Source organism: Rutilus rutilus, assembly GCF_951802725.1.
Source record: "Rutilus rutilus genome assembly, chromosome: 7".
Taxonomy (NCBI): Eukaryota; Metazoa; Chordata; class Actinopteri; order Cypriniformes; family Leuciscidae; genus Rutilus; species Rutilus rutilus.
This window is the reverse complement of record NC_140221.1, coordinates 24,609,264-24,624,646: the sequence shown is the minus strand read 5'-3', so window position 1 is coordinate 24,624,646 and position 15,383 is coordinate 24,609,264. Positions and strand designations below refer to the sequence as shown.

At 38.8% G+C, this 15,383-nt stretch overlaps 1 protein-coding gene across 7 annotated transcripts in view; it reads right to left on the bottom strand.

The window, feature by feature from the left end:
• Positions 1–208: 208 nt before the first annotated feature.
• Positions 209–15,383, bottom strand: part of mink1 (misshapen-like kinase 1) — a 39,688-nt gene continuing 24,513 nt past the window's right edge. For 3 of the 7 annotated variants that reach the window (XM_084413115.1, XM_084413116.1, XM_084413120.1), the window contains 17 exons: positions 13,538–13,804; positions 13,305–13,384; positions 13,118–13,221; positions 12,556–12,650; positions 12,309–12,332; positions 10,685–10,833; positions 10,431–10,551; positions 9,908–10,024; positions 9,643–9,754; positions 8,916–9,071; positions 7,365–7,508; positions 7,097–7,231; positions 6,397–6,497; positions 5,649–5,798; positions 5,312–5,471; positions 4,944–5,083; positions 209–4,567 (listed from right to left, as the gene is read on the bottom strand). In XM_084413115.1, the coding sequence (XP_084269241.1) occupies positions 4,484–4,567; positions 4,944–5,083; positions 5,312–5,471; positions 5,649–5,798; positions 6,397–6,497; positions 7,097–7,231; positions 7,365–7,508; positions 8,916–9,071; positions 9,643–9,754; positions 9,908–10,024; positions 10,431–10,551; positions 10,685–10,833; positions 12,309–12,332; positions 12,556–12,650; positions 13,118–13,221; positions 13,305–13,384; positions 13,538–13,804 (2,139 nt within the window). In that variant the 3' untranslated portion in view covers positions 209–4,483. The remainder of the gene's footprint in view (positions 4,568–4,943; positions 5,084–5,311; positions 5,472–5,648; positions 5,799–6,396; positions 6,498–7,096; positions 7,232–7,364; positions 7,509–8,915; positions 9,072–9,642; positions 9,755–9,907; positions 10,025–10,430; positions 10,552–10,684; positions 10,834–12,308; positions 12,333–12,555; positions 12,651–13,117; positions 13,222–13,304; positions 13,385–13,537; positions 13,805–15,383) is intronic. The other 4 variants (XM_084413117.1, XM_084413118.1, XM_084413119.1 and 1 more) reach the window with 3 other exon arrangements.

Here is a 15,383-nt window from a genome sequence, read left to right as displayed (position 1 = left end):
ATTTTGTAAAACATTTCATTGCCTACTAATTGACTTTATGATTTAATCTATTTGATAATTATCTAACATGTCATAAAATGATATGGACACATGCAGGAATAAGCTAATAACATGATTCAAACAAGAGAATTAAAATGTATTGGTTAAAGAAATCTAACAGTGAGTGAGCTTGGAAGGAATAATAAAAAAAAAGGAGTTACACAAGGAGTTGTAACAGATCAAGTTATTTTAATTCTCAAATAATGCTGTATTGAGACATTACAGACTTGTGAATGCATTCAATCGTTAAGACTTAAAATCATCTGTTCATGAAATCATTCCCTCTCCTAAACAGAAACACTAAAAATGTCTGAAACATCTACTTTTTTCTGAAACAAAAAATTATAAGCAGTAAATTATAATCATCAACCCATCACAGAGGATCAACTTTGTCAAGACCTCCAAATCCAACCTTTAACCTCTCCTGGCTACTGCTATGAGATTGAACCAAAAGCACACAGTAAAAGAACTACAAATGATGAACTCTTTTTCTTTGGAGTTACAAAAAATCAGCCAAGGGATTAATTTGTATTACTAGAGAACGACAAGAGAAATGCCACTTGTTGTTAGAGTAGATAAATACCTCAAACACAGCAGTAAAGGCCTTAAAACGCAAACCAGACAGCTCCGCGTCTCTCGAAGACCGCTACACACGTGACCTGGTCTAGATTTTTAAAGACTGACTCTTGTTGGATAGAATAGAGAATGGGCATTTAATGATAAACATTTGTTGCAGACTCTAGGAAGGGGATGGAGTGTAAAATATCATCTGTACAAGTGCACCTAAACCATGGATTCGGTCAAACTCTTACAAGCCTTCAACAGATCAGTTTAATAAACCAAAATAAAACAAACTGATTACATTCAATAACGTCTGCAATAAAGCCAACAACGTGTACCTTCAAAACAACCCCTGACATGTGAGATTTCACATCAATACGAGCTTTTGTACGAGATCAGGCCTGTGGTCAGCTGCTGTAGAATGACTAAAATGTGTTCGTCAGTGGCATTTACAAACATGACCGGAGTCGCATCTGTGGCTCGAGTCCAGTGGTGATGTGTGTATGTTTGAACATACTGGTTCTCAATAGCTTTCGACTGGTCTTGTTTTCTCTTTCTCTCCCCCCCCTCCCGCTCTCTTTCCTCTGAGGGAATAATGAACAGCACACACGCGGATATAAACGCAAAAATAGCTCTCCTATTCACACATGCACAGTCGCACACCCACACGCTCGCTTTTATAACACTCGCTGGGAAAAAGAGGGGAGAGAGACGAGTCGAACTGAATGTACATCTCGACAGGGAGAAGCTTTGTGCTCCAAAAAAAAATGCTGTTACATACATAAATGCAATTCTTTATTCATTTCTACTGACAAGGTTACGTTCATTATATCCTTTTTTTGTCAATTCACATCTATTTAGGTCAAAAATAAGAATGATTCAGGGGTTATATATATATACACACACACATTTCCTCCCGACAGGCCATGGTAATCCAAATATAAACTTCCATCTAATTAATAAAGCATATCTCCCCTCTATTTTTTATTTTGTTGTTCATTATATCATAATTCTGCTATAAAAACATAAATTCTGTCATTAGCGTGAATGCTGTTATACACATTTACTTTTAAGCATAAAGGCAAAATCTCAGCAAATTCCAAGAGCTCTTGGGATGCCAGGGACTGTTACATCAAACGCATGCGAGCAGCTCCTCACCATGACAACCCGAACCTTTTGTGAACCTCCGGCATGAAAACCAGAGGCTTTCCCTGTTTGGCAAAATGATATAGCCACTGAAATGGGAGCTACAAGCATCACCATCACGCACTTTGGAACAAAGAGCTCATCGTGTCATGTAACTGTAGGGCGTTTGAACTGCATTATGGTGTTAAAGGAACATCTAAATACTGCGGAGGAACCTGTTTTGAGCCTTCACACTGGAGGAATGGACTCTATATGGCATGGCTTTGTGCTAAAACAGAGTGAGAGGAGCCTGTCTTGGTGCTCTGGCTATTGTCAGTTTAAGTGCACTTTGTTGGCACAAGACCTATAACTGCGCACTGGACTTATTCTCTTCCCTGAACTTCAGTTCTTATTGAAACAATCACATGCTCACACACACACACACACACACATGCACACAATCGATCAAATACACCCAACCCTAATCCAAGGCACTGTTATTTCAGTAAACATGGCAGTTTGATTTACTAAGCAAGAAAATGCTTAAGTTCTATAGCAAGTAAAAGATGAGGGGCGAGAAGAAAATGAAATAAGTCTCAGAGAGAGTGAATCGGTTATAATGGCACAGTAGTGTTCAAGTACAGTTTGATTTCGCACACCTACAGATGATGAAAAATCAAACTATTAGTCTCCGACTCTCTCTGAAATGCAACTATTTATAATTATTTGTCTGAAGTGTTGCGCCGCAATGTTAAATGATGACTGACTGAATGTGTCATTGGCATTTAGTGCTCGTCTAGACTGTGCGACAGCAGCCAATGAGTCCAGCGAGAGGGGAGGGGAGGGGAGGGGCAATTAGGTAACCCATGATGATTGTACCGCCACAAACTACTTTACAAATCAGTGCTAAAATCATTTAGTGTTAATAACTACAAAAAAAAATGTTCAGGAAGGACCAAAGTGCAACAAATATTAGAGTACACAAACTTGTTACAGTGATACAATGGTATAATACCATCTTTGTCAAATAGGGAATGAGAAATGAAAAGACTAGACTGAGAAGGTGTTCTATTCATGTAAATGTAGATTATGAGTGAAAAGTTTGAGAATAATCTCTGGTCTAGTATTGCAGAGCTGGAGACAGTAACACCAGGCACAAACCCGTCACTAATCCTTAAACTATTGCTTTATAGTGATCCTACTGTATCTTACCGATTCATATTTCCACCGCTCACTCTCTCTCTCTCTCTCATACACACACATACACTTCGTTTGCACACTGTCAGATAAACAAAAGAATATTCTTGCTCCGATCCACCCAAGTCTTTGTATAAAGCATGACGTTTCTGTTGCTAAAACATGGTGGGGTCCAAATATTAAACAAAAAAAGTCTGATCAAATGCACACGTCCCTGATGAACTACAAGCCTGCCTAAAAAAACTACACTTTCCAGAAGCAATTTTGACAGCACAAACTTGACTCGGTTATGAAATCACTCTCAAGTGTATTATGCAGTCGTGTAGTGATTGTACTTCTAAAAAAAAAAAATCATGTGCCTACTGAATACAAATAAGACTTATCTAAATACGATCATGACTGCTATGTACAATTTACATTGTGACAACCGAACTATACGTTTATGCTGCCAAAGAGTGCTTTTAATCATATCCGGAGTAACTTACTGTATCTTCCTGCCTAAAATCAGAATAACCCAAGAGAAACTCCCTCGTGAAACTTCGAACAAGAACGAGCACACAGCACATATTGCAATAGAACAGCTATAGAACAGCAGATAATAAAAGTAGGAATAATACCAAATACGTTTACATACGGAGAATATTAAACTGTAGTATATATATGATGATACTTCTCACATAGAAAAAAAAAAAAGTGCTTTGAAAAGCGAAACCAGAGACTGTTGCTCCATTATGGGTGACTTGGTCTCACCAGCTGACTAGTGGAAAAGTAAAACGCAAGATTCTGCTTTGTAAGCGGCCACCAACATTTCCATCGAACAAACAGTTTGGTGACATAGGCGTCAGATTATTGTTTATACATCAAGAAAGTGAAAACCTTCCCTCGTTCAGAAGGGAAGCCATCTCAGAATATGTTAAACCTCATATTGTTAAATCAGTTTCTAAACTTCTACTTGTTGAAAGAAAGCATTATATCACTTTTATCTGAAACTCTGAATGCAACCATTAACAAACAACTACTACACTATACAGTGGAAATGGAAAATTACAGATGTTGCAGTACCACCTCACACCACTGGAGTTTCAAGTTGTTTCTGCTGCTCAAAGTAGCTTATAAAGTCTCTCAAACACACACACACACCGCTGCTGCGTCAACAATTGAACGATTCTCGTAGTTTACACACATTTCTAGTAGAATAATGTACAATTATCCTTTTTGTCTGGTCCTAAAAACTTCAGAAATATCATCGGAGAGGAACGTTGGCCCCAATGAGCTGAAAGCTAACCCATAATTAGATGAACACCACATTGAGGTCAGCAGCGCGCTCACGGCAGACACACACACGCCTAGTACAGTTGGCTCAGAGATCACAGGAGAATGGTGAAGGAGTGTCTTCAGGAAGATGTGAAGTAAATAACTATGTGTGTGTTATGTCTGTAGGAGTGTGTGTATTTACACAGTGTGAGAGTGTATGTGGGTGGTGTTGTGTGTGAGGACTCTTTATCTCTTCAGTGTTTGTATGTGTGCACACAGCAGAATCTATGTTTATGTGGCGGCTCTTTCACCAGTTCATAATGCAGTTTCTGTTGAGGGTCATAAAGTAGACCTGACTGCTGCCGCCAGAACGCACTGAGGCAAAGAACACCTGAAAGAAAGAAAGAAAGAAAAAACATGATTGCATTATAAAGTGGATGAGTTTTGTGAAAATAATATTTTCTGAGTATTTTTACTGAACTGATATTCAGTTAGTAGTAAATAATATTTTAAGTATTACCCGATTTTAAAAATCACAAAGAATTACAACATTACTTGAAATTATGACACCCTTTAAGTAACATAATTTGTTCTCTACAGGAAAATCTTATCACATTTTCTCAATTTTTACAGCAATTGTAGCGTTTATCATTATAATTTTTTTTAATACATTTTGGTTTATTTAATCTGCATTTATTTTGAAAAAGAGGCCCTATTTTGTACCCCATTTGTGCGAAGTGCAGTGTGTGTGTGTGAAAATGTATCACCTTGTCATTTCTTTCACACAGGAACTTAAGCCTCTGAGCTCTCTTGTGCATGAAGACTCCATCCAGGTGTCCCGTCTCAACAGAACGGATCTCAATGGCTTTCTCTCCCCAGCCCATAATCTGATTAGAGCAGATGTGGGCTATATGCGTAACACAAATAAAGAGACATAAGAATATTTTATCATTCACTTATCATTAATACAGTCTCTAAGGGTCATCTACAACAAGAAAAATATACTGCAACACAATCCTCTGTTGGATAATTTGTGTATTTGAAACAAACAACTTATGTGCTTTCATTCAGACAGGCCTTTCCCCATTTTCGCGATTCTGCAGAGAGAAGAATATGTTTGTGTGTGCACACTCACCCACTGATGTGGGCATTTCTCCCCACTGCAGCACTACATCTTTAATGATGCGTCCATACGTGTTGACGTAAACACCCTCATCCTCATAGCACAACAGCATCTCCATCCCATCTGAATTGGGCAGGAATACAATTGCGTGAGGAATCACCTGTGACTGGATCTGACAGATGCGAAGAAAGTGAGAGAGAATGAAAGAGAGGAACAAACATCAAAGGAGACTCATTTCTCTGCAAGTATCCATTCAACTTTCTTCTTTATTTTCCAATTGATCAACAAATCACTGATCGCTTCCATGTCATCTTGTGAAAAAGGTGCACCACATGACAGCGTAACTCACATGTACAGGAATGTAGATGTCATAGTTGTTTCCAGAGTCAACATCAATGGCATGGAAGCCAGCACTTGACCCATAGATGACTTTTAACCTCTGACCCTCTTCCACTGTGAGGTCAACCAACAGAGGCCTATGTGGCAGGTCTCCAAACGACTGGGAAGAAAGACACATACGAATGAGTCGAAGGCTGAAATTACAGCACATTACAGAGATTGTGTGGAATGATGAAGTGAATCTTTTACAAAAATTTGCCAAGTTAGTTAATCCAGTGTTTGTCCGGTTTGCTGTAATATTGTAAAGAAATGCTTTACAAAAAAAAAACTCAAAGTGAACTTGAAACTTGCTCTCTCTCTCTCTAAAAAAAGACTATTTAATTTACTATTTAAATATAGCATAGGATTTATTATTCCTTGCACTACCAATTACAAGTTTGGGGTTGGTAAGATTTAAAAAAAAAAAAATGTTTTTGAAAGAAGTCTCTTATGCTCTCCAAGTTGTTTGTTTGTTTTCTATTAGAACATACTTTAAAATGTAATTTATTCCTGGGATGACAAAGCTGAATTTTCAGCATCATTACTCCAGTCTCTTCAGTGTCACATGATCCTTCAGAAATCATTCTAATATGCTGAACAAAAAAAATCTCTTACTGACCCCCCAAAAAACAACAACCTTGTAATGGCCAGTAAACACCATGTAAGTCGAGCACATGATAAATAAACCAATCTGACAATAAGAAAAACTTGTGGTCTACCTTGAAGGCCATGAATTTGTGGTAAGGTTTGGGAGCCCAGGCGTAAACCTCCACTGCATTCTTCATAGCGATAACCAGAAACTTAATCCTTTCATATTTCACTGAAAAGAAAAAAAAAAAGTTCATAGCACCTTTAATAAATGTAATGAAGTACTTAAATGGCTACGGAACTGTAGACACCTCAGTTCAAGCGACAGCGCGGAGCGCGAGTCTTTCACTTTAATCCAAGTTATAGCACACACAAAAATTATGCATGAACATCAAAAGATGTTTAAAGATACAGTACAACTTACCGAAATGATTCAATTCCTCAATCAGTGTTTCAACCGTGGATAATCAATAAATCATCTTGTGAACAATGCCACATAATGTTGCATTTACCTCAGTAAAGTTATTCAGTGTTCACAGTTCACTAGTATGGATGTTTTAATAAATTTGCCATCAAGACGAGTGTTTATGAATTGCATACAAACATTTCAGTTATTTTCAAAATGATTTCTGAAAATAAATACCAATTGAATATAATAGCTCTGTTGTTAATATTAACATCTAATACTATAGTAAAGTACCAAATGAGATTGTTCCTTGTATAGTTTACAGCATTAGTTAGGAGAGATTTTTTCCTTAAGAAAATCTAATTATTGGTATCTGCAGATAAGGAGAAATTTAGTATCAGTGCAGTCTATAATTGTACACTTACCAACTTTGTAGTGGACACAGCCCTCCATTTCCCCTACAGTGGTCCAGCCCTGTTTCTTCTCCACCTCTGGGTCATTATGGAGGATTTTATTCCTCAGCCAGGCCAGATAATACACACGCACCTTATTCTTCTTGCCTGAGAGAGAGAGATACTGAACATGAAGATCCTCTAAATGATGTGCTTGTATGTATCCATGTGTCCTCCTAACAGGGTGATGAGTAGATGCATGTGTGTATGCGTTTGTGTAAGTGATAAGTCCGTGTGTAACCTGATATAGTGATGAGGAGGTTCAGTCCCTCCAGAACGTCCATCTGCTGAAACCTGCGCGAGTTGATCAGGGGATAAACTTTACCCTGGCCACTTCGATCCAGCAGCTTCAGGCCGTTCTCTGTCCCCACCAGCAGATTCACACCTGACAGAACAAACACAGTTATAACACACACCCTCGTGACCTATAACATGCACAGGCAGTGTTTGGAGAGCTACTCTCAAAAATATAGCTTGTCAAGCTTTGGGCTTCACTGAATTTAAAGTAGTTCAGATGCAGTCAAAACTATTTTGATAAGGCAGTTTGACAGACTCTGAAGGAGTAGCAGCAAAAAACAAAGGAAAAAAGGAAGAAAAAAAGATACACTGTTCAAAACAGCAAAAAACTTTGTGGTGAAACTAAAAAAAAAAATATATATATTGAATTCCAGGCACCTAGAAATGTTTGGAGCTAAGAAACATGACCCAATGACCGTTTCTATACTTTTTGTCCACATTTTATGTAATTTGGCCAGTGGGTGGCACTGCCACCAAACTAGTCTTGCACATTCAGGGAATTAAGGCAATGACAACAGAAAGTTCATATCAGTACATCAAAGAGTTGCACACACATAGCCTTACTTCCCGAATGAACTCATAGTGTGACAAATGCTGTAAATAACTCGACTGCCAAGTGACAAGCTGATGAAGCAGGACAAGTTTGGAAAAGATTTGGGCAGAAAATGTCAATGGGCAGAAAGTTGAGTTGAAGGTAGAAATCACTTGTTGCACTGGCATCGCCGCAGAACCAGAGGAAACGGTCCTGTTTCTAGGACACTTGCTTCAAACATTTTTAGCTTAAATATGCATGGGTTTGAGGGACATTGAGACACGTTCTCATCAACGTGCCAAATTGCGCAAACTTCACACAAAACACACACCAATGAGCTAAAATTACCCGAAATGACCCAATGGTACTTGAAATCAAGGACATTTTAAAAGGGCTCTCGATGCGCTAACTTGGACCACTTGGACATGTCTGTTTTGTACGCTAGCTCAAGTTGTTAGCAGCTCTCTCAAAAGCAGATATACATGTGTTCAGATTGCGAAACTGAATTGTTAAAGTCACCATGAAATCAAAATGGACAATTCTTATATTTTACGGAATAGTGCAGTATTTATTATAAATAATGTATCCGTGCACATTTTTAAAATGCATGTGCCCTCGTAATCTTTAATAAAAAAATTAATTCCTGTTTACTGGCGCAAGGCCTGAACAACCTGTCACTCACATGAGATCACAGCAGTAGCAAACCACAACGGTCCAACTATCCAAATGATTTCCGATGGACAAAATCAAGTCAATTGTTTCTAGTTCGAGAAGCTGTTTCACTTTAGATAAACGTTGCAATAGGGAGGATAAGACTATCACATCTGTTTCATGCCGACCTTAAAAGATAGCTGAGAAACCATAATGAAAAATGTAGTTAGTTAGTATAGCAAACACTGGCAAGCTTTCACGCACGCAGGCACGAACGCACGCACGCACAACCCGTTCTCGTTCAGCTCTTACCCCAGAGAGCAGCACAGAGGATTTCAGAGTTGAATCTCTTCTTGTATTTGCGGATTTCAGGAGTGTCACTGACTGGACGAGTGTTGGTGGGATTGACATTGACCATGGAGCCTTTCCTTACTTCCAGCTTCAGCTGCTCAAAACGTGAGCCCAGACCTACAACACCCACAAACGACACAAGCAGAGAACCGAGAAGCACAGCAGTGAGTGATTGAGTCATCTGTCAGCAGCAACTTCACAACAATGAAGCAATGATCGTAAATTATTTTCTAAATCAGTTCTTTTGTTTTCCAGTAAAAAACACATAAGGATCCTTAAAATAAGATACACATACTTTCAAATAGATTAATTCTTACGTCAAGACACACTTCAAAGACTTTAGATATACAAAGACAGTACACTCATATTACTATGAACGGATAAAATAGGAGTTGAAGTGTTGTGGAGGCAGTCAAATGCAAATATCTGTTGCAGTGTGACGTCACAAATGGACGGAGGTGGAAAACAAGTCTCTTTGGCAGCTTGGTATTTTTGCAGCGAGGATGAATTTTTCAGATGTTTTTAATAGTACAGTGACCTCTTATATGTCAAAAGATCAAAGAAAATGTGATTCATTGTGTCATGACCCCTTTAATGCTATTTGAGCATTAGAAACAACATTAATGGGACAGTTCATGCGAGATTGTAAAAAAATAGCTAGCAATTGTCAGTCAATTTAATACCGTACCTCCAACAGAGATGTTATCTCCTGTGCCCCCTGATGGTTGGTACATTCCTAGGTCCACAAAGGTAGTAAAAGAGGACTTTCCAGAGGCCTTTACCAACCCCCTGGACTGATACTGAAATTGATTGCATGATCTTAGTTAATCAAATCAACTACACACATGTTGTGCAGTGTATCTGTTTATCACTCAAACAAAGTAAGAAAACATGATACAATTATATATGGTGGAGAGAATGAAGCTTTTAAAAGTTAGGTGGGCAGAGCTCACATCATAGGCAGAGTCTTTCCCAGGGGAAGAGTGGGAGGCCGAGTCTGTGGGAGAGTGGGAGGGCTGAACCACATCAGGCAGGTTGGTGTATCCATTATGACTACGCTTCTCTGGAGTCTGCCAAAAACAAACACACAGAAACAAACACATATTGGCACTGGTATTATTCATGTTCTACTTGATTTCACATAGGAAAAACACAGTCCATCAAAAGCAGTAAACCCTTTTTTTTTTTTTTACACATGCAAACAAACACTCAAAATATATTTTTTTGAGGCACTTCTGATTGAAACTCTCAAACTGTAGGTAGTGAATCACCCCCCAAACATAACCCTCACAGAAAACTTACATTTTTACATTTTATTTAAGAAATGTTTAGTAAGTTTAATTAGCCATTTGAATTAAACGGACAGCTGGATGTCCTTATAATGTGGGTGTAGAGACCTGAAACCTGAATACATTTAATCCTCAATGTAGGTAAAACCAGTACATATACACTCACACACACACACACAAATCCTACCCTTTGTACAAGCATGGTTTGGTCTCCATATCCTCCAGCACGTTCTTCGTCTCCTCCTTCACCTTCCTCCTCCTCATGGACCACCATAGTGTTTACAGAGTCAGAATCTGCATCACGTGGGCTGATACACACATTAAAAGAAAACAAATGAAAAACAAAAAACAAATCATCCAGACATTTTTTTTTTTACAGACTTTGTACCTGACATAGTGGAAAAAAAACAAACACAAAAAAACACAATCGTTGTCTCCTACCGGTCAGTAGGGCTTTCCTCTTCTGCTCCCTCTCCACTCTCACTCTCTTCACTGCTTTCACTGCTTTCTGAGGAAGAGGAGTAGTCATTAGCCTTCACCGGGGGCCGCGGCTGCTCCTCTGCCCGCTCCTTAGAGTACAGCCCATGGTCCTGACACATTCACATGAAGAAGAAATCAACAGGCAAGTGAGCAACACTTCATCACATCTCACATCTAGAGTCACCATTACAATAACATTGGATCTCCCCAGATTAAGTCAGACCATAAGATTTCGATCATGCATTCTGGCTTTCAAAAGCTATCTGGAAAGTGGGTGTGGTAATGGGATCTTTGGTGGGGAAGGTGAATGTGGTTATACAAAGGCTGTGAACGTGGGACTGTCCCTCTACAGACACGATGTTTGTGGACTGGTGTTCAGTTGAAAACAACAGGACAGAGATTTCTGGAAAAAAAACGTGAGATGCTACGCAATGTTCTGAGATGCATGTGTAAATAGCACATCCTCTGTGAACGGCTCTTAAAGGAATAGTTCACCCAGAAATGTATATTCTGTCATCAACTTCTTTCTTCAGTGGAACACCAAAAAATACATTTTAATAATGTCCACATATGTCACATGATCAAATAATGAAAGCCAATGGGTTCAAAAACAACACCTCAATGAATGATAGTATGGGGGAAAAAAACATTTTAAATATATCTTATTTTGTATTCCACAGAAGTAAGTCACACAGGTTTGGACTGACATGAGGGCCAGTAAAGAATGCAATTTTTTTAGTGAAATATCCCTTTAAGAATGGATCCCTGCAAAAATGGATTGCTGCAGACACTTTTTGTCTATTTAATGCTTTTCTCATCTGCCTTTACTCATATGAACTCATCTTCATTGGTATGCCTTTGTCAGAAAATATACAGTACTGTTCAAAAGTTTGATGCTGGTAAGATGTTGTAAAAATAAGTCCCTTTTGCTCTCCAAGGCTGCATTTATTTTATCAAAAATGTTTTCTATTTTAACACATTATAAAAGTAATTTATTCCTGTGATTGTAAAGCTGAATTTTCAGCATCGTTACTCCAGTCTACAGTGTCGCTTGTTCCTTCAGAAATCATTTTATATGCTGATTTGCTACATTTCTTATAATCAATGTTGAAAACAGTTAACCACTTAAACATCTGTGGAAACCCTGATTCGTTTTTTCTCAGGATTTTTAAATGAATAAAAAGTTCAACAGAACAGCATTTATTTGAAATGGAAATCTTTTGTAACATACAGGTCTTTACTGTCACTTTGATCAATTTAATGCATCCTTGCTGAACAATGGTATTAATATACACTGACCCCAAACTTTTGAATGGTATTGCATATGGTAAGTGATTATTGATTCACTTGATTGATTCATCTGCATATCCAAACCGTAATTAATTCGATTGACAGACTTAATATTTTAAATCTTATGTAATTTATGTTGTGATTCACCAGAATTACATTTTTATTATTCATTATTTTCAAAATGTAATGAAAAAACAACATTCATTTGACAATTAGCATCATTATGAGAAAATGCAAGCATGCAAGAACACACACCGATACAGACTCATGCTGATACACGGATACGGGCACTGACCTCTCCTATCGCTCTCTTATAGCTCTGAGGGCAGGAAGAGGGAGGAAAAGAGATTGATGTGAGGAGAGAGGGATGAGAAGGATAAAGGAGCAGAGGAAACGTAAGGAACAGAGGTTAGTGTTTAGAGGAGGGCCGAGTGTGTTCATTCTATACAAGACACAGGCGAACGATTTGGGACACTATGTGCATGAGTGAGTGTGTTTTAACATGCGACTCTTTTGTTTGTGTGTGTGTGTCTGTATCTTACCGCTGGCCTGCTGGGCCTCGATGAGGTTCGGGATTCTCCTGGTTTGTGTCGGCCGTCATGAGAGAGGGTGGGGGAGGAATCCATCTTGGACGAGCCTGAAATGAACCCGCAACAACATTATAAACTTTATAATTCCTACAGACAAACCCTGTTTTCCAACTGCAAATGTCCCCAGATGGATTGGAATGATTCAACATTATGTTCTATTATCTAACATTCATACAAACCTTTTTTTAACATTTATTAAGCAGTGCCACCTGGATTTCATGTGAAAGTACAATTATCTGTAAATATTTGTGGTCCTGGTCCCCCATTCACAAGGCAATGGTGGCACCGGCACAGAAATACTCATAATTCTGCTTTTCTGCAGGACAGGTGAACATGTATTGATTAATTTGTTTGGGATTTTTATAAGCTAATCTTGCTTTTCTCCCTCCCAGGATTTTTTGCGGTCAAACTGTGGAAATAGGACAAATTGCAAGCTAACGCAAAGATTGCAAAGTGTGCTTGGTTTTGCACTAAATTCTGCAAGTTGGCAAAACACGACCCACACAACACTCACTGAGTATGCGGTGTCTCTCTAGAGAGCCGGTCTGTGGCAGGTTGGACATGATGCTCATGCTGTCTCCTCTCTCCCAGCGCTCATTGCGACTCAGATCGGGATTACTGACACGGAATAAACACACGGTGCAGGAGTCAGTGCAGTGATATGATTTGTGTCACTTCAGTTGAATGTGTGTGTATGTTACCTTGCTCGGACTGGGTGTCTGATACCGGAGGAGAGATTTGTGTTCAGTGCGGTGGCTATGGAGGCTGTTCTCTGAGGAATCTAAGGGAGAGAGAAGGACAAGGGATTATGGGAAAGTGATACATTAAATCACCTATTACATTGTGTATTTGCACAAGCTGTTTGCACAAACCTGAGCTTTACAAAAACTGTATGAGAGAGAGAAAGAAAACAAAAAACAATATTCTGTCTTACTTTAGGAGGTTGTTCAATCTCAGGAAGACGGATCCAGGGTCCCCGGTCGTCTCTCATTGGTCGAGACTGAGGGGCAGGGGTCTCTGAGGTGGGGTCAGAGTTCTGACGGACTAGTTCTCTGGAGTGTAGAGGACGAGGTGTGGGTGTGGGAGAGGGATCCTGGGTGGGGAAGGCGGACATGGTCTTAGTGGGCTGATCACAAAGAGACTGGGAGCGAGGGACAGGAGCGGCGTACGGTTTTAACGGCACCAGGTGGGCCATCTGGAACTACGGTAGATGGGAGTGAGGACAAGAGGACAGGATAAAAGATGAGACATAAGCCAAAAGAAAAGTGAGAGGGTAAAAGGTAGGCCAATTGGGCAAGGTTAGATTTTTATTTTTATTTGAGAGAGAAATTAGGATTTTTTGTTTGTTTTGCAAAAGGGGTTTAGAAGAGTTTTAGAGAGCGTAAATCAGTAAAGCAGTTTACAGGCAATGAGGGTTGGGCAGCAGAGTAAGGTAGAAGATCAAGTGCAGGATATGCAAGTGAAGAGGATGTTCCCAAAAATGTTGGAGGATTACAGAGGAAGCGAGTGGGCCCCACAGGAAAGAAAAAGAAAAAAGAAAGTCAATGAAAAGAGAGTAAAGTGTTAGCCAGAGCATGCAGCATTAAAGAACAGAAATGATGACATCCTCCTGCAAATCACTGTCTTTTTCTTTCTTATCAAGGCTTTTTATGGCTATTATTAATCAGTTAAAATGAAGTACATGATAAATGACTATTAATTAATAAAAAAAAATAATGGCTAATAACAACAAATCAATATATGCTGGAGAAAACCCTAAAATGTACACTACCGTTCAAAAGTTGAAGAATATTTTTCTTCAAGAATTAGTTTTTTTTCCAGCAAGAACATATAAAACTTATTTAAAAAAATGACAGTTAAGACATTTATGATGTTATAATATTTCTATTTCAAATAGTTCTTTTGACTTACTATTCATTAAAGAATCAGGAAAAAATGTATCACGGTTTCCACAAAAATATGAAGCAGCATGACTGCATTAAACATTGATAATAATAGGTGTTTTTTGAGCGACTGTTGACTGTTTTTGATAAGAAATATTACTGACCACACACTTTTGAACAATAGTGTACATAGTTCAAAGACATTAAATTACTGAGGTGGAAACCTATAAAAAGTGTCTTTAGAAATCAATATATTGTTTTGTATTTGCATTTCCATATCATTAAGTTAGGGACACACCAAACCGACGCCAAAGAACTAGCGCTGATAAAAGCCGGCTGTGTTGTCGCCTCGCATCGCCTACGTCGGGGAAAAAATCTGTGCTTGAACACACCGAAAGGACTACAGACGACTGTCGACTAGCGCGCGTGTTCTGCGCCTGCGTGTAAATGAGATAACTGTCAATTGAAGCAGATAAACTCATCTATATTCGTCATTCAAAAAGGGAACGCGAAAGCAGTTATACAAACCATAAACAAAGCAAAAACCATTTTTGAATATAAACCATGCTGATCACGTTCTTTATTCCACTACGCTCATGTTATTATGAAAATATTTGCGCTGTTGAACGCTCGGGTAATATGACGTGAAATTAGAACAGCTTTTCTGTCTGTGCCGTCATGACTTCTTCGCTTGCTTTCATCACTTTCGTGTTTATTAAACTCGTTTGCTAAACTGAACAGCCAATCAGAGTTCTCTCTCTCACCGACGGCCCGACGCAGATTCTGTTGAATCGGCCCAAAAAAAAAAAAAAACGTCCAACTTGAGCCAATGGTGCAGAACACACAGAAACAAAACTATGTCGGCCGGATATCAAAAACGGCCTGACGTTGCCCGAT